The sequence below is a fragment of the Ambystoma mexicanum genome, chromosome 3p, assembly GCF_040938575.1.
Source record: "Ambystoma mexicanum isolate Mex_15411 chromosome 3p, UKY_AmexF1_1, whole genome shotgun sequence".
NCBI lineage: Eukaryota > Metazoa > Chordata > Amphibia > Caudata > Ambystomatidae > Ambystoma > Ambystoma mexicanum.
The window spans coordinates 486,286,155-486,309,535 of NC_090925.1; the positions used below are offsets into that span (position 1 = coordinate 486,286,155).

General features: G+C 46.2%; 1 protein-coding gene across 1 annotated transcript in view; it reads left to right on the forward strand.

Moving 5' to 3' along the window:
- Window positions 1–23,381, forward strand: part of ATP9A (ATPase phospholipid transporting 9A (putative)) — a 1,385,006-nt gene that overhangs the window by 263,950 nt on the left and 1,097,675 nt on the right. The window contains exon 3 of the mRNA XM_069651153.1: window positions 20,389–20,502. Within this exon, the coding sequence (XP_069507254.1) occupies window positions 20,389–20,502 (114 nt within the window). The remainder of the gene's footprint in view (window positions 1–20,388; window positions 20,503–23,381) is intronic.

Below are 23,381 nucleotides of genomic sequence, written 5' to 3' on the forward strand. Positions count from 1 at the left end.
TATACCAACGGCTAGGGGCGTTAAGCAGGGGTGTCCCCTAGTCGCTGATCTGTTCAAGATGTTTCTGGCTGACCTTCCTGAACATCTTGACCAGGTGCACTGTTTTCCACCGAAAATAAATTAAGTTCCAGTAAGATGCATTGTTTATGCAGATGACCTGGTTTTGATAGACAGAACTCAAATCGGTCTTCAACGCCTGCTCACCTGTCTATATGACTATTTGGTTAAAAATTAATTTATGATTAACCCAGAGAAGACAAAAATTGTGTCTATTGGCGATGTTAGCAGTATAAGAGACAAAGCCTTTAGGTGGGTTGTTGGTGGTCAGTACCTATCCTCTGTTTCATCTATAAGATGTCTGGGGGTCCAGTTTAATAACTCCATCTGCGAACACCAATGGGTGAAAGAATTGAAACTGAAGATGGCTAGGCTCGCACTGCACGGCGTTAAGATAAACAGAAATTATGGTAAATTTTCCATACTACCGGTATTGATGTTCTACCTGCAAAAAGTTGTTCCTATAATAATGTTTGGAGCAGAAACGGGTTGGAACATTAATGAACAAACATGGAATACTGTGGAAGGGCAATTCTGGCGCCGCGTGTTTAATCTCCCACAATCTGTATCGATGACGATAATAAGACATGAACTGTCACTAAATTCACTATATAGCCACGTTGTTTGGAAATCAATCTCAGTAATGCGTAAGATGTCTCTAGAGAGCCCGACACCTGCTTACCAAATTTTCACAAACCATTGTGACGATATGAGTTCGAATTTACTAAACCAATGGCGGCTCAGATTATTAGCATTTGTTGAGGCAGCAGATATTAGTAATTGCGATCTTTTAACCTGCCCGCAACATGCTAAAAAGAAATTTGACTCTTGGGCGTGGATAGTCAATATAGATAAACGCGGAAAGCTGCATTCTGCACACGGTATGGGAGACGTCCAAAAAAAACGAAATATCCATTCGGATTATTTGGTGCATTGCCCATCTCGTTACTATCGTGAGCAATTTCTGAGATTTTGCATAAATACTCTGAAAACAAAGGAAATTCTGTGTCAAAGAAAATACAATACGATTAGAGATAATCTGTGTCGCTTCTGCCGTGCTTCAGTTGAATCGTTAAAACATTTAGTAATTGAGTGTGAAGAAATTTGTAATCTGCGGTCAATGCACCTTGGACATTTTGCCCCGATTGACGATGACATGGTAGCGTGGTGGCTGAGAATTACCACTGGAAACAATGTGAAACACTTATGTGCAATTGTAACCTATATAAATGCATTGTTAAAAAATGCACCTTGATTAGTGTACAGCATGCTGCCACGCAAATGAAATAATGCGCGATGGAGCATCCTAGTTAAGTGTTTCATTGAAATTCTGTTTTAGGACAATGTGTTTGTTTGGATTGATGAAGTAACGGTTAATGTGATGGATGATATTGAAACAAAAGTTTTTACGTTAAGTTGAAACTAGTTTTTTCAATAAAAAATAAAAAAATAAAAAGATAGTTGTTAAAAGGAATATAGATGTTCAATTGTGCTTATGTAACAAAGAGAGGATACCTGTGGGCATTAAGTAATATATGACAGTAGTATGAAATTAGTTGACCCCTCCCTTCCTGAAACTTAGCAAGTATTACGTGAAATATAAGGTAATATGCAGAAGAAATGGGCATTAAACAGGTAGAATGTGGAAAGGTAAGCACATTTAAAAAGCTATGCCGTACCACTTCCCCAGCCGGGCCATATTTGCAGAGGGCAGTGGTGATCCCCCAGAGAAGATATAACCAACTATAGAAGTAAAATAGACTGAATTCCCCAATCAGGCTGCCAAAGCAAACCTCCATCCCCCAGGCAATAGACTGCTGGCTCCCAAACCACATGCAGACAAACAGTACACCAAATTGCATTGTACAGGGGGCGCATCAGGTATATGTCCTTTTATGCAATAAGGCTATGAAGTATATTGTAGGGCGGCGGTCAGCGCACTATAGTTAAGGTCATAGCCTTGTGTCCTAGAAAATCCAAAACTTCTATTGCTAATAACTTATGACTTGCATGGTAGACTTGAATGACATTTTCCAAATAAAATGTTTCATTGCTCCCTAACCCACACTGGAACATTTGGGAAATATCCGTTAAAAATAAAAAAATAATTTTTTTTTTTAAACTTGGTTTTCAAGCTACTACTATTCATTTTTCCATAGAGAAAAAGTGGCTACTACTATTCATTTTTCCATCGAGAAAAAGTCAGAATTTGGTAAAGACAAAGCGCAAAAACTGCTGGACGGATTTGGACCAAATAAGAAACAACTTGCGCACGAAGCATTGACTTAATGTCCGGGACAGGTTTGGGATAAATCCGCCCTCTGTGCTCCAAATAATATCTATAGCTCTCATGGTGCTTTGCAGCAGAGAGGCTTTTCAGAAATGAAATTTGCTCTTTTTTTTGTTGCTCTTTGTGTGTGATTAATAGGGTAATAAAGGGGGAATGCGAAAACAAAAAGTACTCAAAAAATCTGTTTGGTGGAGGAAACAGGTTGTTATTATATCATGCTAAAGGTGGGTTGGGGGAAAGAGGATTCCATGTGAAATTGGGGGAAAGAGGATTCCATGTGAAATTGGAGAGTTGTGCGTGTTCCGGGGAGCGAGTTACAGTTTGAAGGTTTTCGGATTATCGGGGTGAATACCAGGGGAATCTCACAAGATTTCAGTGGCTACAACAGAAGACCTGCTCGGAAAAGAAAATGCATCACACAAACCAAAGAGTGAAAGGCGGTAATGGGAGGAGGTCATGGAGGGAAAAGCCAGCTGAGGGGATGTGGAGGAGCCATGGAAAATGGAGGGGGACACTTGGTGAATGTCTTAGAGGACTGGGACAAGTTTAGTTTTCGGATTATCAGGGGAATACCGCAGGCATGGTGGTTTATTTCCGCTATATGTGTAGTTCATTGCCGTTATTGGGGAATTATTGGAGGAGTCCTGTAGGAATTGGGAGAGAGTGGAAAAAAGAAAATGTTACACCTACAGTGATCACATATACTAGGTAGGGGGTTAATGGGTATTTGTGCCACTGGCCATGGCCAGAGGCCATGGCTAGTGGGCCCCAAAGAAACCTATTGGTGTAACATGTACAGTGTCCATGGCTGTGGCCATTAGCTATGGTCCAGGGCCATGGCTATGGTTAGTTGGCCCAACGGAACCTATTGGTGCAACATTAGAGTGGTCAAGGCCGAAGGCACTAGCTAGTGGGCCCAAAAGGAACTATAGTATAACAATACTCTTTGAAATTCTGTGAAAAGGCTTTAATAAAGAGAGAGTTAAGGTGACCAGATTTAACGCAACAAAACCATTGAAATTCAGCACTCATTTGAAGCAAGTCCACCTTAACTATGCACCCCCTGTTGCGCAGTGTTTGACTACAATTTTGACATCATTGTTGATATCACTAATTGCATCATACATGACATCACTGATGACATTAGTGGTGGTGTCACTAATGACATCATACACAACATCATTGATGAGATCCATAATTACATCATATGACTTGACTGATTATATAAATTAGAATATTTTTTATGCCCTCTTTTGATACATATTTTATAATTTATTAGACTTAACAATAATAACAAGGACATGGAACAATAGTCATACAAAAGTATCATATTATTACGTGGGGATAATTCATTTCTACCTATAAACTTATTAAATGTGTAACATTATACAAATGGTTTGAATTTCATATATTAGTAAGCAATTACAATACGTCAATGCACGGAGAGTACCATATTCTGCTAAATCTATTTCAGGTATTTCAAAGATAATATAATAAGTAGATGTAGTAGTAAAAAATAAGAAGGAGGATAGATAGAAGTAGTAACATGTTCAATAGTAAGTGATATAAAAGGAAGTATGTGCCCGTGAGCATTGTGATAGTATAGAATCTATGCATTCAAAGTTTGGTTAATATATAAATAAAATCAGTTACTTATACTACATAGTTAAATTTATAGAAAAGAAATGAATATTGGAAGGTAAATATTTAAATATAGACATAGCAGTTGTATTGCTAATATTTTTAGTCATTTCTTTTGAAAATAATCTAGGCATTTCTATTCAAATATAACATATTACCTTCGAAAGTACATAAATGCATATATACTGTTCTTCTTTGTAATAATGTCTGTATGTACTTACAATTGTATACCGTATGTTACATTTAAAGAAACAAGCGCACACTACAATGTATCATACAAGTATGAAATATGTACATATTTGACATGTAACAAATATGATGAATCTAACGATGCCATCACTCCTTTCCGTGACATAGCTTCTCTTCATGTGGCCAGGGGGCTTGGCAGCTGCTACCTTATCCTGAACCTAGGGGCAGCTATGTGACAGAGGCGACCCTCAGGGGAATCAGGTGGCATCGTCGGAGGAATTCACATATCCACCATTCCCTTTTGGGGATGTTTCATCCCTTCCTCATGCCTTGATGGCATATTGTAGCAAACTCCCTCAAACCCATGCTAAGCCTATCGCCAGTATTCCTCAATACCACAGGGAAATCCACATAACAGAAACTGAGGCGAGGAGTGGTAATGATTACTCCTAAAGAAAACCAATAACAGCGGTCTAGTTGTTGGGACAATCCAATTGGCCAGGCACAATTCAAAACCATGCTGGGAAAGGAGACATGGAATTTGGCAGCGCAAGGTGGAGCGTGATACCAGCAGCATCACAGACGTCTGACCGTCCAAACGGCGCGAGAGGGAAACCCGGTGTGCAACGTGCTTAGGGCAACTCTGCTGAGGCCGTGGCAGGACGCGAGGAAGCAAGTCGTGCTGTATGAGTGCTGACAGAAGATTGAATGCCTGTCAGAGGTGCTTGCAGTGGCTGCGAGAGGCGTGAGAAACACCCGACATGGAATCGAGGAAAACTGAGAAGCGCAGGAAGTGAACTGGTGAGCTCAGGGAAAGGGTTGGGACACCAAAGCACTATCGGGCAAGAGAACAATGTCCCTTGACAGTGGATTTGGGGTCTGGGACCCACAATACGAACTTGAGGAAAACCAAAAGAGAGAAGAAAAAGGGACATTGTGTGTTAAGATCTGGCAGGGGAGTATACCAGATCTTTTGTAAAGCAAGCTGAATGAACTTTTTACAAAAATACTGAGCACACGTTGTATAAAGAAATGAAAGTTCTAGCAGGAGAGTATACCGGCAAAGTCAAGTGTATACAAAGAACTGTAAAAGAGAATCCCAACGAAGAACCATGCCCTTGGGGATTTTTTATTACATTTGAATGAGGGAGAAAACACGGCAGGGGAATATACCAGGTGACCTGCGAGTCTGAGGCCCACACCCCGAATTGCAGTACAGTTAAAAGAGAATCCCAAAGAAGGCCCATGACCTTAGGATTTTGAGTTATTTTGAATATGGATACAAACCTGGGGAAGAGAGTAAGTCCCTGGAGCTGTGAACATTGACCATTTGGAACTTTTGTGTTGGATTTAAACATGTGTGCACTTCAGGAAGCAGTGACAATTCCCTTAGCACAGTAGAGTTTATTTTAGAGTATGAGGGCAAGGATAGGATTTTTGGGCACAGGATGTGCTTTTACTTTGGATATCTTGACACTGGACAGACCCTCCGTTTTGGTCGAGGTAAGGAAATACCTCCTAGATTAGGCACAGTGCGGCTTTCTCCAACCCCTTTTGTGTTTCAATAAAGATTTATAACCAAAATCATGAGTCCTCTGTGTCCGCGTCTCATTCCTGGCCCTTTACACAAAGCAGAGTTGTCATATTTCAAATTGTAATGAATCAAACCAGTGATATCAGTTGTCACCAGTGATATCATTGTGGTTCTACGGCACACAACAGGGGGCATACTTGCTTCAAATGAGAGTGCTGAATTTCAAGGTTTTTTTTGCGTTAAATCTGATCACCTTAACTCTCTCTTAACAAAGGTTTTTTCAATGATATATATTCAATGAAGAAAACGTTAGTTAATGATCAGGTAAAAAAAGTATTGCAACAAAACCCTGGAAATTCAGCTCTCAAGCCACCTTAACTTTGTGCCCCTGGTTTCATCACTAATAACATCATATATGACAACAATGATTATTTAACTGATGGCATCAGACATAAGATCACTCTAGTTATTTGTACATATTTGGACCACACTTACGTTTCTACATATGATTTTAGCATTTTAGAATAGTTCATAACACGGAGTACATTGTGAAAAATAGTCACCAGCTACACATACATAAAAGAAATCTGAATTATAAGTATGAAGGAGTGACAGCTAGATGAGACCCACTGCCCCCAGGAGTTGTATCCCACTACCCAGGGTAAGATTAAAGGGAGTAGGAGACTTAAATGCCAATAGAGGACAAATTCAATCCCACAGCAGGGGCAGAAGCAGGGCGTAGCAGTGTCATGGAGGGAAGCATAGAGTCCAGCATAGAGACAGCACTAGGACAGGGACTGCGATCCAAGGACCATCCATAAATTAGAATAAAATGGTGTCCGTGTACAGGAGTTCTACGCTGGCCTAATGTTTACATAATGCCTGTTAACCGGCATTAATTATGTATATGGTCATACACAAGATTTACAGTACTTCATACTTTGTAAATCTTCACTCCAAGTAAAGGTTATAAAACAATGACCATAGAATATGTTTAATGAAGAGGCACCTTAATTGTGGGCACCTGTACCACGGTGAAAATTGGACCAGCCCATCAATACGAGGAAGACAATGGTGGCAATTCAGAACAATGCATCAGATAAAGTGGAGTCAATCAAGGATAATAGTGTCCCAGCCAATGGAGAAACCTTGGGTCCCCTTGCCAGCTTGCCAACCCCACAAAATCTCCATGTTCATGTCCCATCACTCTCCAACTGGCAATAAAGCCACCACAAACACACTGCCCAAAATGCACATATACCCAAACACCTCCCCCTCCCAACAACTGAATTTCCAGCCAATGAGTAAAATATCCTGCTCCCTGTCAATTCAAGGTTCAACAAGTCCAAACAATGCCATCCCCAAGAGTGAGGGGATGACAAACCATGAAAAGCAGTCTGAGCCTGCATGCTTAGGCCATCACAGGGAGCATAGACCCTAGAGAGTCCATCAAGCAAGCAGCCACCCCTGGCCATCACCCGGTGATGAATGGCAGTGCAAAGTGCAGAGAAGTGTGGGGCTGGAATGAGGGCCAACACACGTTACATAGTGAGGAGGAGATGTCCATAAAACAATGGTTCCTGCTTTAAACCAATGTGCAACCTCCCGGTTTCTAAAAGCCCACTGCAAAAGTCAAGAGACATCACCTACCAACTATGTAGACGAGGAAGCAGGATTCACAATGACCATAGAACAAGATCAGCCAAGCATCAGCAGTCGGGCACTGTGCCACGCTGCAGGACACAGTACTCCCATCCCGGACTCGGACGGAAGTCGACACCGAAGCCCATAGTGTCCAGAACCTGCCCATGTCTTGCCGTACTCTTCAGCAAAAACCAACCTGCTGTCCCCAAACCCTAGATTTCCCTCTCCCTTGGCAGACTGATGCAATGGCTGATCTCTCTAGAACAGTATAAGGTTGATGCCTGTAAAACGAAAACCCAGACTAGGCAACCACCACTAAACACAAGTGTAATGTATATTAGGGAGGGAGTGTATCTCGATCTCCCAAGTCACATGACCCACCAACCTCATTGGGCCCACTGACCTTGTCCTAAATCCCCAGAATAGTAATAACCTCCCCAAACCTAACCAACCACCTTGGAAACCCTGAATGTATAAGACCCCTCGCCCTTTCCCAAGTTCTGTTGAAGTGAAGTGCTGCAACAGCACAAAGCGACCCAAAGACGGAGCCTTTGGGAGCTGCCATCTCTAACGTGTGTGTAATTCTCCATCACCCCCACCCAGGGCACTAAGATGAGATGCCAGAATCTAGCACATGCCCTGTGTGTTCTTAGTTGAAATCTGTGCCCTGGTCAGCCAAACTGCCGGCAAGATTTCCCTGTGCAGGAGAAATGGAAAACGCTGACCGGTCCAAACATGTGGCCCTCCTCTTTCTCATTTCCTACTCCTTCGCGTTCTTCACTCTGCTGCCCTGCCGCCTTGCCGCCTTCTTTACTCACTGGCTCACGATAGTCCACCCAGGTCTGCGAATGCACTACAATGCTTTTGCTCAGGCAATCCAATATATTAGTGAAAAGATCAGTGGCATCATATCAACAATGGCCGACCAACAAGTGGGAGTAGACTAGCCCTTGCCCATAGCTAAACTAGAAAGATGCACGTTTGCGCACAGTACTCGGAAGAAAGCAAAAGCCCTGAGATAAAAGCATTGGGAAAGAAGTGTTGGTAAGACCTGATGGCGCTCGAAAGACGAAATATCGCAATACCGGACCGACCCAGGTGTATTTTTCCAAGCCTTCATCAAATCTGTGCCTGCTCATCTCATGTCTGTGTAGTTGTCACCATCACATTTATTGTTGACCTTGTCCGCTTAGTCCTGTTCTAGAGGGGAATTAAAAGTTTATATACTGCAGTAAAATAGTACATGCAAATATAACGTTCTATTCCCCTACCCCCGCCCACCCTCAGCTGCCTCAGTCTTTCATACTTCTACAATGAGTATAGTGAAGTTGGGTAAACTAGTATAAAATAACACTTAAGGGGCAGTTTAATGTGTGCTGTTTGCCACGGTACTTGTTAACATTTGGAGTTTCGGCCAACATATGATACCTTTGCCATGGTGCGAGACGCTGCTACTCTTTGAACAGTGTCCAGATCATGCATTTAATTTTTTCCCATCAGAAATAGGCTTAAAAGTAAATGCACTGTGCTTCTCCGCTCTGTGACGATAGATGCAAACAACACTCTCCATGTGCAAGGTTCACAAGATGGTACATGATTTACTGTTCTGCAGAGGGTGTAATTAAAGCCATCCCCTGGATGGCACTGAATGCACAGTAATGCATAGTGTTAAGCTTAAACTTCTATTTACACGCTTGCATACAATTTCTGAGCACGGCTTTGGTAGGGTAGAGATTTAAGCACTTAACTTAAAAAAAAGAAGCAGCCATGGGAGCAGGGTTCAGACCTCTTATTCAAAGCGTTTTTATTTGAACTGTAAAGATCAAATATGGCTCAGCATTAAATGGAAAATATGAACCATAGATTATATAGGTATCATTTTCCATCTTAACCAAGTAATGTTCAACTGTTTAATTTGCATTCCTCTACTGTATTGTCACACCACCATGGCCAATGGAAGTTTTATCTCCAGCTCTCCAGGCCGCAGATCCCTTTTTACTATGAAAACTTTTTTTGTAATCATTAAATGTATGGTTCATACCAACAGCCGAAATGTTAAGAGACCGTTGTGGCTGGTGAGCAGTTTTTTCCCCCAGAGGCCGCTGATGTTCAACATCACAGTAACTACAATTAAAATGCCCTGGAATTAAGAAAGACCTCGGCTTTTAGGCTGTAATTATGCATGCCACCGTTCCAGCGGTGCCTTCGTGCTATGGAAGGGATCACCTTGAAAGCACAGATTATCACATTCCAGGGCACTGAAGGCAGGGTTAGCAATACAACCAATTGATTGGTGGAGTTAATGTGGCAATAAGCCCCGAGTCGGCGGGCCAATACCACCCCAGGTAATGCTCCGGGGTCATTACCGTAGGCGGTATTGGCCCGCCGTCGAGGGGCTTATTGCCATTAGTATCCCAGCCCGTTAGACCGGGGTACTAATAGCATTTCTTTTCTGTTCCGCCTTTCGGAACAGAAAGAAAAATAATAAGTCAAATAAAATGGCCGCTGGGAAAGGGAAAATGTAGACCATTTCCCTTTCCTTGCTGACCATCGGGAGTGGACGCGCTGGGAACAGAAGTGTTCCCAGGCGTTTGCTCCAGAGAAAAAGAAGAAAAAAGAAGGTAAGTGGGGTTGGGAGGGCAGGAAGGGGATCGTTTGCAGGGGAGGGGGGTGGAGGAAAAAACATATCCGAGTCCCCGGCAGGGGACGAAGCCAGCCTCCACGCGCCCCCCCTCCGACCCCCCCGCCGGGAACAAACGCAGGCACTTAAGTGCGTGCAAGGGATTCCCGGCCGGTTAATGCCCTGGCGAGGGCCAATCAGAATGCTTGTTACATTCTGATTGACCTTCGCCGGGGACTAATGTACAGTAGCTAGTAATAAAGACACGCAACGTATCTCATAAAATACCAGGATTTCTAACATTATCATGCATTTATTTCCTGTTTCTTTGTTGTGAAGATAGGCTAAGGGAGTTTTGGTTTGTTTTAATTATATTAAGAACATTGTTTGTACAGTATTACTTGCAGTATTCAATTGCTGTGACCCATGACTACACGTCTCATAATGTATTTGGTGGAGAAATCAAAACCCAGACACATGTAGTACCTTTTCGAGGGGATTGGGTCCTCCGACGTATTCCATATCTATGACAGTAATCACCACAGCTGTGCTGCTTCGGAAAATATTTCGGTGTCTGCGACCTGCGTCGATGAAGTTGATACGCCACCCTCGAGGACCTCCTCCGACGGCCGACGTCACTGGATGTTATAAATAGGACGCACGGCGGCCGTAGCCTCAGTTCTGTTTTTTCTGCGAACGTTTTCGCTTCGGGAATCTCGGCGTGCCTCGACTCTTTGGAGTTTCTGTTGTTTCTCGGTTCTTCGAACCTGTTCGTTTTGTGAAGTTTCTTCTTCGTGAAGGATGTCTACCTTGTCTTCCACCCCGCGTCAGGAATTTAAGAAGTGCGGGGACTGTGGGTCCAAGATGTCGGTTACGGACTCGCACGATGCCTGCCTCTGGTGCCTCGGAGAGGCCCATGACACGGATGACTGTGTCGACTGCCAGTCGCTCACCTCGAAAGTCTTGCGGGAGCGCAAGAAGAAGTTTTCAGTAGGTAAGGTGTCTAAGCCACGGAAGTCGAGGTCTGCGGAGCTTTCGACGGACGATTCGAGAGGCGACTCTCTGCGTCGTCGTCGGAAGTCCAGTGGGTCTTGGTCCCGGAGTCGGTCCCACCACTCCTCTGCCTCTTCGAGGCACTCCCGGAAGTGCCGTCATCGGTCACCTTCCCCGTCCTCTTCCGAGGACTCGGCCCGTCGGCGGGTCGCTTACCCTACCAAGCAAGCGACGCCGGAGGAATGGGCTTCCTTCGGGAAGAAAATGTTAGCCATTCTCGAATCGCAGGGCACCGGTCCATCTGCACCTCCAAGTGGGGTCGGTCGTGATCAGTCAAGAGACACTGCTCGCATGCCTTCGGGCTCAGGTGGTCGGCACGATTCGCGGGAGAGGTCTCGCTCGGACAAGGGAAATCGTTATCGTCATGCCCGGTCCAGGTCCCGGTCCTCGACGCGCTCGAGACCGTGTGAACCTGTGATGTCTTCGAGGAAGATGTCGATGCCAGCAGCGCCGAGGTCGTCGACAGACTCTTTCGAGGCCCCGCCTCCGAAGAAGTCGTCGGCGCCATCGGCGCCCAGGCTGTCGAAGGACACGCTTGGGGCTCCGGCCTCGAGGCCTGTGTCGACGCCATCGATGCTGTCGGCGCTGCGTTCCCTGCGTACTCCGAGGCTCGGTGGAACACCCTAGAAAGGCTCTGGCCAAGGTCAAGCATGGCTTTGGTTCACATTCTGTGCCTTCTTACCGCCATCTTGAGTTTATTTCAGAGGTGGATGAGGGCTCTGATGATGGCATGGTTCCTAATACGGTGCCAGACGAGATTCTCTCGGGCCATAGCCAATTTGAGGACCTGAGGCAGTCCCTGCACGATGATAGTGGGCTGGACACCTCTCTGGAGGTGGAGTTTTGTAGGCCTGAGCCTGGCACTCATGCCGACTCCTCGTACCGGCACCTTATGTCGAGGGTCACTGAGTACTTGGGATGGTCTGCTCCCCCGGGGGAGTTTCTTCAGGATGACCTTACGGATATCCTCGACCTTGGTCCACCAACTGACCCGGTACTGCCGTTTCATATGGCTCTACAGAGGAGGGTGGCGGCGGCTTGGACTGCTCAGGAGATTCTCCCGGCAGTGGGCAAGTTTTTGCCGCGAAAATACCGCCCAGCCAGTAGCGACCCCTGCTACTTGTCCAAGCACCCTACTCCGGAGAGTTTGGTGGTGCAGGCGGCTACGGCCCCGGCAAAGCAGGCGTCGTATACTACCACCCCTCCTGATGGGACGACAAGCGTTTTGACGGCTGGCCGAAGAAAGTGTTTTCTGCAGTGGGTATGGCGCTACAGGCGGCCAACTCCATATGTGCCTTGTCACGTTTCACACACACTCTGTGGAACTGTGTTTCCTTAGCAGCTGAACATATTCCTGAAGGGAAGCGCGACTCCTTTTCAATCAAGCGCCCGAGCGGGAGGAAGCTTTCAGGTTCTCGCACCAGCATTGGTACCAAGGCTATACCAGTGCCAAGGCTATACCAGTTACCTGCCCCCAGGCCAAGGGGTCATTGGATCCTTCCGGAGACAGTGCTGAGGGACCGCAAGGTACTTTTACCGGGTGTACACGCAAGGGGCTACGCCCTAGTACCAGCCAGATGTCTGAGGGGGCTCCTGCACGCAGCCCTACCACCGATACCGCTGAGGGCAACACGCCTGCCAGGCTCCATCCTCAGGTGCAAGGTAGGTCTCATGCTCCACCGCCAAGAGTCCAGTGAGCCCTCCGGCACCTCCGCCTGTGCCTATAGTCATTCCTCCTATGGCTCCAGCGCCACAGGCCCTGGTGCAGCCCCTGCTGTCCTTTCCCGTTCCTTCAATTCCGGCTCCCTTGCCTCCCACAGTTCAGGGGATTCCACAGCATCCTCTACTGCAGCCTCTGGCTTCGGTCTCCACACTGCAGCCCTCGGTGCCCAGAAATCCTCCACCCGCTCCGACCAGCTGGACACTCTGGTGGACACCGACGAGGAAGAAGACCCTGACATGCCATCATCAGCCAAGGCCTTCCACAAACTATTTGGGGCTTCCTCAACCCGAGGTCGAACAGCCGGAGTCGGGGGTCCTGGCTGAGGTCCTCACTCTACGCCCGCGGCTAGAACGGGGATCCCGATGCAGAAGGAGTTTGTCGCCTTGACTAAAAAAGGCTGCTTAAGCCCCATTCGGCCCAGCATGTCAATCGGCGCCTCAACGCCAAGTATAGGCAAATGGAGGGGGATCCACTCTTGCTATCGGCACACCCTCAACCGCACTCTTCAGTGACCGCTGCAGCATCACTATATTAAAAGCCACCTCGTCCTCAGCGGTTTTAGGAAAGGAGGAGAAGATCTTGGAGACTTATGGAAAGAAGCTTTATTCCAACACCTCCCTGCACCTTCGTCATTCCAACACGGATGCCATACTGGCAGCCGTTAACTAGAGGCTTTAGTGGGCAATAGCTGACTTCCTTCTGGAAACTTCTGGTATAGAGCCAGGCACGTTTCAAGGTGAGACTGGCGGAGGCTAAACTGGTGGCACAAGACATCATGGAATCCACTGTGGGTCACATCGACACCTCTGGCCGGGCCTTATGCATTGCCACGGACATGAGAAGGACTGCCTTGCTTCGGCTACTAAATTTAACCCAGATGTCCATGAACGCATATTGTACCTTCCATTCGAGCGTTGTGACCTCTTTCACTTCACTACCAATGAGGAGCTAGATAAAAAGAAAAACAGTTTGCAAACTGTGAAGTCTTTATTCTTACGAAGGCCACGCCCAAGGCGTACACCCAGTCACATCAACGCTCTGATAAGGGACGGATGTTCGGCAGGTTCCGGGGCTTCCAATAACGGAGGTCGAGGCAGCCTGACCGTTCTGGGTCAGCACCGGCTCAAGCAACAAAAGGGGGGGGGAGCAAGGGCTTTTTTCAGTCATCCTCCTCAGCAACAGCTTCAGAGGGAAAGAAGGCATGACGCGCTCCTTCAGATCCACGTGTCTCTGGTGGGGGGAGGCTTGCCCTTCACGCACAGTTTTGTCATCAGAAGTTTGTGGACCCCTGGATCCTATCCGTGGTGTCTACGGGGTTCCGCCTACCAATTCCTCCCTCCTCCCCTCCCCTCCCACAGATTGGGACAGCAACTCTGTTGGTGGAAATTTGGTGGCTGGTCGAGAGCCAGGCAGTGGAAGAAGTCCCAGCCTCCCAGTGAGGTTTAAGCTTCTACTCCAGGATTTACGCCATAAAAAAGAACCAGGTTGGATCTCTCCACCCTCAACCGCTCCCTCCCGCCTCAGAAATTCAAGATGATTACGCCAGCACTCATAGCTGAGACACTGTGCAGGGGAGACTGGATGTGCTCTCTGGATCTGAAGGACTCTTATCTGCACGTCCCTATTTGGCAGCCTCATCGATCCTTTCTGCGGTTCAGGATCATGGGCGGCCATTTTCATTACAAGGTTCTACCCTTCGGCCTCAATTCAGCCCCCAGGGTGTTTACCAGACTAATGAATGCAGCGGCAGCCTTCCTCAGGCCACCACGTCTACCCATACCAGGACGACTGGCTCGTCAGGGCGAGATCTCCAGAGGCAGTGCATATCACTTCCGCCAATCTTATGACCACTCTTCAGGAGCTAGGATTCTCTGTCAACCTCATGAAGTCTCAGCTACAGCCTACTCAGAGCCTGACCTTTCTAGGCCTCATATGGAACAAAAGCTCCGAAAAATCATGGTCATCAAGAGGGACGTAAATCACTTCCTCAGTGGAGAGGTTACCTCGGCCTCGTAGTACCAGCATTTACTGGGGATCATGGCAGCGGTGCTTCTGGCCATTCCCCACGTGAGACTCAAGATGAGGAGATTACAGCTGCACTTTGTAGCCTCATGGATTCAGGAGAGGGGCTCCCAAGTGGAGCTTGTCAGCATTCCTCCTTCTCTACACCCGGATCTCACCTTGTGGTCCAGGGACTGAAACGTGCGGACTGGCAGGCCCTTCTGATAGGCACCCCCTCAGGTCATCATTACCACAGATTCCTCACTGGAAGGCTGGGGGACCATGCTGGACAAAGTGTCCATGGAGTCTGGTCCCTGCAGGAGCAGGAATCTCATATCAACTGGCTGGAGCTGAAGGCTGTCTGTCTAGCTCTCAAGGCTTTCCTTCTGCTCATAGGGGGCAAGGTCATCCTCATCCAGACGGACAACTCCACCAGCATGTATTATGTCAACAAGCAGGTTGGCACCAGTTCCCCTTCGCTGTGGAGCCCTAGTAGTTAGCATGTGGGAATGGGCCCTGGAGAACAACATCTGCCTGACTGCAATCCACCTCCCGGGGGAGTCCAACCTGGAAGCAAAATAGCAGAAGAAAAAAGGGTCAACTACCCCTTTCTTTGTGTCCCTAAGTGTCTACCTGTCAGGTAATTGACAATCTATTTACATAATAGATCATTCTTTACAAAGCCTTTATACAGTTTTATTCAATTTCATACATTTCTAAAACTGACTTAAAAACACTAAAAAAAGGATAGTGTACCATCTAATACACTCTTTCTCCGATTATTTCAATAAAAAATCTAAATGCGGCATAAATCAATGAACATCAATAGAAAAACAGTGCTAAAAGAACACATTAAAGCAATTCTTTTTGAACAAGTACTTTCTACAAATGTAGGAATGGTAATAAACCAGTGGCTCCTATAGTCTAACATTCGTAAATCAATACCTCTATTCACAATAGAGAAACTGTTTCTTTCTTTCTTTATTTAATACAGCCTCTCGATCACATGGAGAGGACCGTATGGCTGCTGACGCATCTGGGGTTCTCCCCAAACTCTCCGAAGTCTTGCTTGATTCCATCGCAAGACGCTCTGTTCCTGGGGTCTAGGCTCAACACGGTCTCCTGCCTTGCGGCTCCCTCGGAGGACAGGATAGCATCCATTCAGGCCAAGGTGCGGTGTCTGTAGATCGCCACGGTGCGGGCCATCAAGTCACTGCTCGGCATGATGTCGTCGTGTATCTACGTGATCAGACTCTGCAGGTTGAGTAAGCAACCTTTCAGGAGTTCTTAGGCGCTTGTTGGATCCAAGTGTCCGGAAGCTTCACCGACCAGATTGTCCTCGACGAGGAGTTCCGTCGTGTGATAAGGTGGTGTGGCGTGCGCTCCAACATCGCCGGGGCACGGATTTCCTGAGCCTGCCTTACCAGAAGACCGTCACATGGACACTTCCTTGGAAGGTTGGGGAGCTCACGCTGGACGTCTCCACGCCAGAGGACTGTGGCTACTGCAAGAGAGGAACTTTCACATCAATGTCCTGGACCTATGGGCAGTGTTTTGGGGCCTCAAATCATTTTTCCCATCCCTCAAGGGCAAGCTGGTGAGGGTCTTCACAGACAATACCACCATGATGTTCTACATCCGGAAGCAGGGGAGCACCAGGTCCTCATCACTCTCCAGAGAGGCACAGGATTTGTGGCACTGGGCCGTCTCCCAGGGGATGTTCCTCATTCCTTTTCACCTGGCGGGAGTCAAGAACACCATTGCCGACTCTCTCAGCCGGGAACTGCGCTCTTGCCACGAGTGGGAGCTTTTGCAGGATCAAGTGGACAGGCTCTTCCGCAAGTGGGGCAGGCCCCGGAGCGACTTGTTTGCGACAGCGGCAAACTCCAAATGCCAGAGATTCGCCAGCAGGTTCCACCAGACGAAGAGCATAGGAGGTGCATTATCATTCCCATGGGAAGGCCGGTTCCTGTACGTGTTTCCTCCGTTGCCCCTCTTGCTGCGAGTCATCAATTGACACAAATGGTGCTGGTGCAAGATGATCCTCATCGCCCCGGCTTGGCCGAGGCAGATTTGGTACCTTCTCAGCCTGTCGACATCTCCACCAGTCAAGCTGCCAGTTGTTGCGGATTTACTCACCAGAGAAGGAGGCACAATCCTGCATCACGACCCAGAGTCGCTGAACGTGAAGGCCTGGCTCCTGCAGCATTAGAGTTCGGTGAGTACGAACTTTTGGTGGACTGCAGGATGTCCTTTCCAGGGCCAGATCGTCATTGACAATTAAGTGCTACGGGCTTCATGACTTGGTGCCGAACACAGCAGATTGACCCTCTGAGTGTTACGGCCCTGCAGATCCTGCCATACTTATTGTCCTTGGCCAGGGCGGGGCTGGCTCACGCATCCATCAAGGTGCATCTGGCAGCTATCTCCCGCTACACCAGGTCTCCGGGACGGTCTTCGCTTTGTTCACACCGTCTGGTCAAGGAGTACCTGAAAGGACTGTTCAGATTGTTCCCGCCGGTGAAGGCGCCCCCCGGCATGGGAACCCAACATGGTTCTGATGAGGCTCATGGGGGGCCCCCTTCAAGCCTATGCATCAGGCCCCTCTCAAGTACCTTTCGTGGAAGACTGCTTTTCTTGTGGCTATCACCTCTGCCAGGAGAGTAGGTGAGATCCAGGCCCTATCCTGCAAGTGGCCTTATCTGACTTTCCACGATACAAGGGTGGTGTACGGACGCACCCCTCCTTCATGCCGAAGGTTCCATCTGAATTCCATCTCAACAAACCTTTGGTGTTTCCTGTGATTTTTCTGACACCTTCGTCCCCGGCTGAAAGGACTTTGCACTCGCTGGATGTGGCGCATGCTGTGAAGTTCTATGTGGCTCGCACAAAGAGTTTCCGGAAGACATCTCAACTTTTTGTGAAATTTGGTCCTGTGAACCATGGGAAAGCCTTGTCCAAGGCTTCCATCTCCAGGTGTCTCTCCGGCTGTATCACTCATTTGTCACCGGTTGGTGAACCGACCGCTGCCTGGCTGTCCGAGAGCCCATTCCACCAGAGTGATTGCTGCAACGATGGTGTTCCTGGCTGGTGTGCCACTGCTGGACATCTGCAGGGCTGCTAAGTGGGGGTCTGCGCACACCTTCAAAAGATTCTACTCCGTCGACAGGGATTCCAGAGAGAGTCCAGGGTCGGCCAAGCAGTGCTACGCAACCTGTTCATTTGACGGTGAGCCTGGTGAGTAGGTAAGAGTCATTGCTTCTGTTGAGCCTTGACACCTCCCATGGTTGTGTATATATTTACTGCTATGTATTCTTTGTTCATGAGCATGTGAATCCATGCCAGACCCCATGCTGGAGAAGGAACAAGTTACTTACCTGTAACTGTTGTTCTCCAGCATGGGTCTGGCATGGATTCACATGCAAATCCTCCCTCCTGCCCCGCTGCGGCTCTTCTTGGTCATACTGCCACTTTACGTGCTACCAAATCTGAAGATGGCTGCCAGAGGAGGGGCTTAGGCAGAGGGCAGTCATTGGCTGCGGGCACTATGACCCAGAGCTCAGTGATTGGTTTATAGGAGAAAGATGGTTCATAAGTGAAAGTGAAACTGTTTTTTCTTTTTCTGAGGATTTCCGGCCTGACGATGGGGAATATTGATGAGCATGTGAATCCATGCCAAACCCATGCTGGAGAACAGTTACAGGTACGTAAGTAGTTCCTTTTTTTACTTTTTCTACAGTGGGGGAACAAGCATTTGGCAATATGTCATTAGGGTCTTGGGTATTAGAGGGTCTTCTTCATGGAAAAAGGTATTTGGTATTAGGTCTTCCTCATGGGAAAGGGGGATATACTGCGTCTCGTCCAAAAAAGTCATGACATCTCCCTGTTAGTTGTCCATGTGATGCTCCCTCATAAAGCCGCCTCCAGGGACAGGATCAGGCAGCAGCTGCCATCCCCTGGCCGCATGAAAGGAAGCCACCGCCGGGGAATCAGTGATGACTCCCTTGGATTCATCACAATAAGCAGACAAAATCTGGGCTCACTGTCTCTGAAACAGGTGCCAGTCCATTTATATGTATATTAAAAAACAAGGCTGCTAAAATGCACAACTGCGGCACCCATTAACTTTTTGGAAGCTTAAGAGCAATGTTGGCCATTTCACCATAGCTACACTATGCATACTCTCTGTATAAAGACTGATTATTCATTGTATTACATTTTCTGGCTTTTTTTCTGTCTACCCATTCTATGCAGAGAAGTCCATGTATGCCAAATGAAATGGCAAATTCTACCCAGGTGCATATTTGGATATTAGCAAATTCAGATTTAAGGCATGCATCTCTGTACTCTGACCCTCCCTGGAACAACATTGTTCATCAGAGAGCATCACATGATTTCTAGGGATTGCTGCAGAATCAAATTAAAAAACTGGATTTTATGATTTAGGAACAGGCGTATAACCCTTTTTACTTAAGCGCACTACGATGCCGAACTTGGCATTTTTTGGATAGTGGAAACTGTGTGGAACCAAGTAAGAAACTGCTGACAATAAAGGGAGCGAAGCACCAAATTGTGGAGCCCAAAACTCCCTTGTGCCCTGGCCTCATGCTCCCAAAGGATTGAAACGCTGGAGTTAGTTCACACCTACATTGCTGCAGGATGCAAAAAAGAACACGTTGCTTGGGTAAAGGCAATTGGCAACATGAGAGGTGTCATGCTGTGCCTGATAAAGTGGCTATTAAGTTTGACTGGACTTGCCTACAGTATCTTCTATCTAGAGGTTAGAATCTTCGTGATGGTGCCCTTCGACCACAGCACAAGTGCCATGCCTGCATTGACCATGTAGGAGGGATCGAACTAGGTTGTGATATACTGCATTTCACATTTTTAAATGGCATCTTATGATATTTTCTAGACTCAACCAGTTCTTCTCAGCTAACTGCGCCTTGCTTGAATGTGTGTGGCAGGTTTTGAATACCTACTCTCAAATATTTGTTTATTGATGATGACATTGCTTCATTGGGCAGAACTGGTAAATTGCCCAAACAAAATAAACTGGTCTAAATAAAAAATGAAATACCAAACGTACATTTATTTTACTGTTCATACGGGGAAACCAACATCAATCGTGAGGATCAAATTCACGGCTAATAGCCTTTTCCAGTATCGTAACTACAATGATGGGTATGCCCACGTGTTTTGTGAACAGTTGGATGCAATTTGACCCCTATGAATGTAAAGGAGACACCCAGTGGCAAAATGATTGTCTCAAATGGTGGATTTGGAGATGATGTAGGAACAAAATTATGGTGAGCTAGGTCAATGAGGTGGACTTTTCGGGTGATATGTCCAAAATGTTGCTCTCAAGTACTGTATATAAATTATTGGTATATAATATCAAATGCTTATATTAGTTTTCTTATTTATTTTCTTGTTCTAATTATTCTTGCTCTTTTCGTTCTTAATGTTCCCTCCACTAGCCCTCTGGAATTTAAATGTATCAATGCATTGTACAGTTAATTGCTAAAAATATCAAATTAAACTTGTAAAACAGATTTTATTAAAGATATGCATCATATTATGCATTTTGTTATATATTGGCAATCTGATTTGTTTTTGTTTTTTTATTATGACAGGTGCTATTCAACCAATTTAAGTACTTTTTCAACCTCTACTTTTTGCTACTGGCGTGCTCTCAGTTTGTGCCGGAAATGAGGCTTGGTGCTCTTTATACATACTGGGTTCCACTGGTACGTACTCGTTATAAATAATAAATGCTGTTTCAGTATATCAAACCTTTTGTTTAGTTATGTGATGCAACTTTTTAGAGAATATGTTAGCAGGAGAGCTAAACATTAAATGTAGATGCCTGGGAATATCTTAAGCATATCACATTACTACTTAGATTTATAAAGTTAACTGATTAATGAAATGCCCTGATCTGACTTTGATAGCCACACATTATTACAATAGATGACTGTGCTTTAAATATTATTGCCATGGTTAAGTTATGGAGTCCGTATTTATAAAGTTCAGTGTCTTCCATTTACACAGACTTATGTTGCTGAATTGAGTTTGGTCGCTGAGGTCCTGACGCGTGCTGACCCTACGTACAGTGACTGCACAATGATGCACACGTGCTACACAATGGTTATAGTTTGCAGTGGAAAAATGCTGCAATTTATTAGCTCCTTTTTTTATATAACAAAGCGCTGTGTAAAATACCCATTAGAATAGGTGCTCTTTGGACATTTAGGACCTTATGTTCTTTGGTGCCTGAAAAGGCTGCTATGTGGAAGTTAGTATTTTTTAAATTTTATTAAAGAAGAAGGATGTCTGTTTCGATCAGAAATAATTTGCAATAACACATTTACAGATAGTGGAGGCATTCCCCTGGAAGGTGTATGTAGCACAAAGATCAGAATAAGTGGTGTGCTAGTTTGCGGGTGCATAAAAAAGTGGGACAAAGACCAGGGACTAAACCAACAGAAACAATATATATTGGGCGTCAAACTAAAGAGGGACTATATAAATATACAACATTAAATTGACTATCACTGGAGACCGTGATGAGTTCAGATGTGGGAATGGTCATGGAAAGCTCCCTCTTTAGCAAGTCCGTGCAGTTTAAGTCCAGCCTTGAAGAGATCCACTGTTGGGCTGGCTTTGAATGTGATTAGCAGCAGGTTCTTGTGGATTGGGGCAAGTAGTGAGAAAGAGTGGAAGCAAGAGATAGCACAGGGGTATGGGACAGTGAGGTTTAGTGCAGAGGAGGAGGAGAAGAGAGAACAGGATGGTGAGTAGACATAGGTACATTCAGACAGGTACTGAGGAGCAAGCCCATTGATGGCTATGTAGGCTAGTAGAATTTACTTGAAAAGGGAGTGGTTGTGGATGGAGAGACAACAAGCATGTTGCCTTGTTATGTAGAAGCACCTGCAGTACCCTTTGGGAACACTATAGGCAATTAAGACTACAAATTTAAGTACAACTTCACCTTTGGTACAAGCCTGTACTACACAGTAAAGTGGTAGCGATGGCTGAGCAGCCAGACTTATCTCAAGAGTTTAAGTGAGAAGTAGAACAAGTTACACAAAGGACCAACTAATACAGTGATTCAAACAAACACTTATTTAAGGCTTCTTGGTAAAGGAATATACATTTATTTACTAGTCAGTTAGAAAACATTACACTAGCATAAGCAGCTCATTATCACACACTAATAAACCACAAAAATAAAACCGGTAAGTAAATGAACAAGTTTAGCTGCCCTGAAGTGGGAGCAAAATGGCACTTCAGATACTTAATAAAGGGGTAAAAAGACAAGGTTATAAGAATAGACAGCCCAAATCCATTTATAGGCAGGGCAAAGGGGTTCAGTTAACTACAACCATCAATTCTTCTCAATAGGCCTGGGCCAAAGTCAATGGTTCAGAGTCTTTGTATAGGATAGCACAGGTCTGGTAGAAAACAGTTAAGTCTTTGCCACAGAGTTTAGAAGAATTTGGCTAGGCGAAAAGTTTGACGAATGTTTAGGGAAGGACAAGCCTTCGTAGTTGAGGAAAGTTTCACGCACTGTCTCGATGGCCGAAAAGATTTCCGGACCGCGTTTGCACAGTACCTTGTTAATGAAGAAGAGCTGTAGCTGAGGCAGTTGTTCCTGGCAGTTCGAGCAGATCTCGCAGTTCCTGAGCTTCAGTCGTGGGTACAAGGACGACGTCGGGAGGTTCCTGCACTGCCCAGGGATGAGGCCAAAAGCTTTAGCAAGAGGTCGGTTTTAAGGTGTGAGTGCCTTAAAGTCCACGAGCTGGTTTCCTTCCCTCTGGCTATCCGGTTTTCAACAGCACTCAGATGAAAATTCGACCAGATGGGGACGGTGTCCAGGTGGCTTGCGAGTTGGTTGTTCCCACCAAACTCAAGGGAAGAAGTTAACCTTGAAGGGCTTCTCTGTCGATGGAGTTGCAGGCAATTTGGACCTGCAGCAGGGCTTCACCGGTCGTCCAGGAGTTGCAGCATTCCTCTTCCTTCAGCTCGTCTTCGGTTCTTTCGTTTCAGTGGTCGACTCTGCTTTCCAAGTCCCAGAGACCTGCCTTCAAACAGTTTTCCCCCATTCATTCCAGCCTGGCTGTCAATCACAAAGCAGGGTGGCTGTCCTTGCCCGACAGCCAGCCGGCCAATAACGCCAGAGTGCATTCAGGTCTCCTAGGAGACTAAGCACAGGGAGTTTCGGGCACCTCCCTCAGATCCTGTGCATCCCAGACACTCAGGCGCCAGAGGAGGGCTTCAGCACTGAAGCCCGCCAAAGGCCAATGAACAAAGGGACCAAACCTGTTTTGGCGCGCACAAGAAGGACTTTTCCTAAAAGAAATGGTTTAAAAAGATGACCAGAGTCTGTTTTTACAGATAGGTCTGCAGCACCATATTGAAAAACATGGCTGACCTGATTTTTTGCTACCGTTGTTGGCGGTCGGGAAAAATCACGGTAGTTGATCTAAACCCCTGCCACCAGCCATTTAGAGAAGGAAAAGGTAACATTTGACTGTTAGATGAGTGTTTTGACTCGGGAAGCTAGGCAACCCCTCCAGCACTCTATAGTAAGGTAGGGTGTGCTGGGTCAGTAAATTTAAAG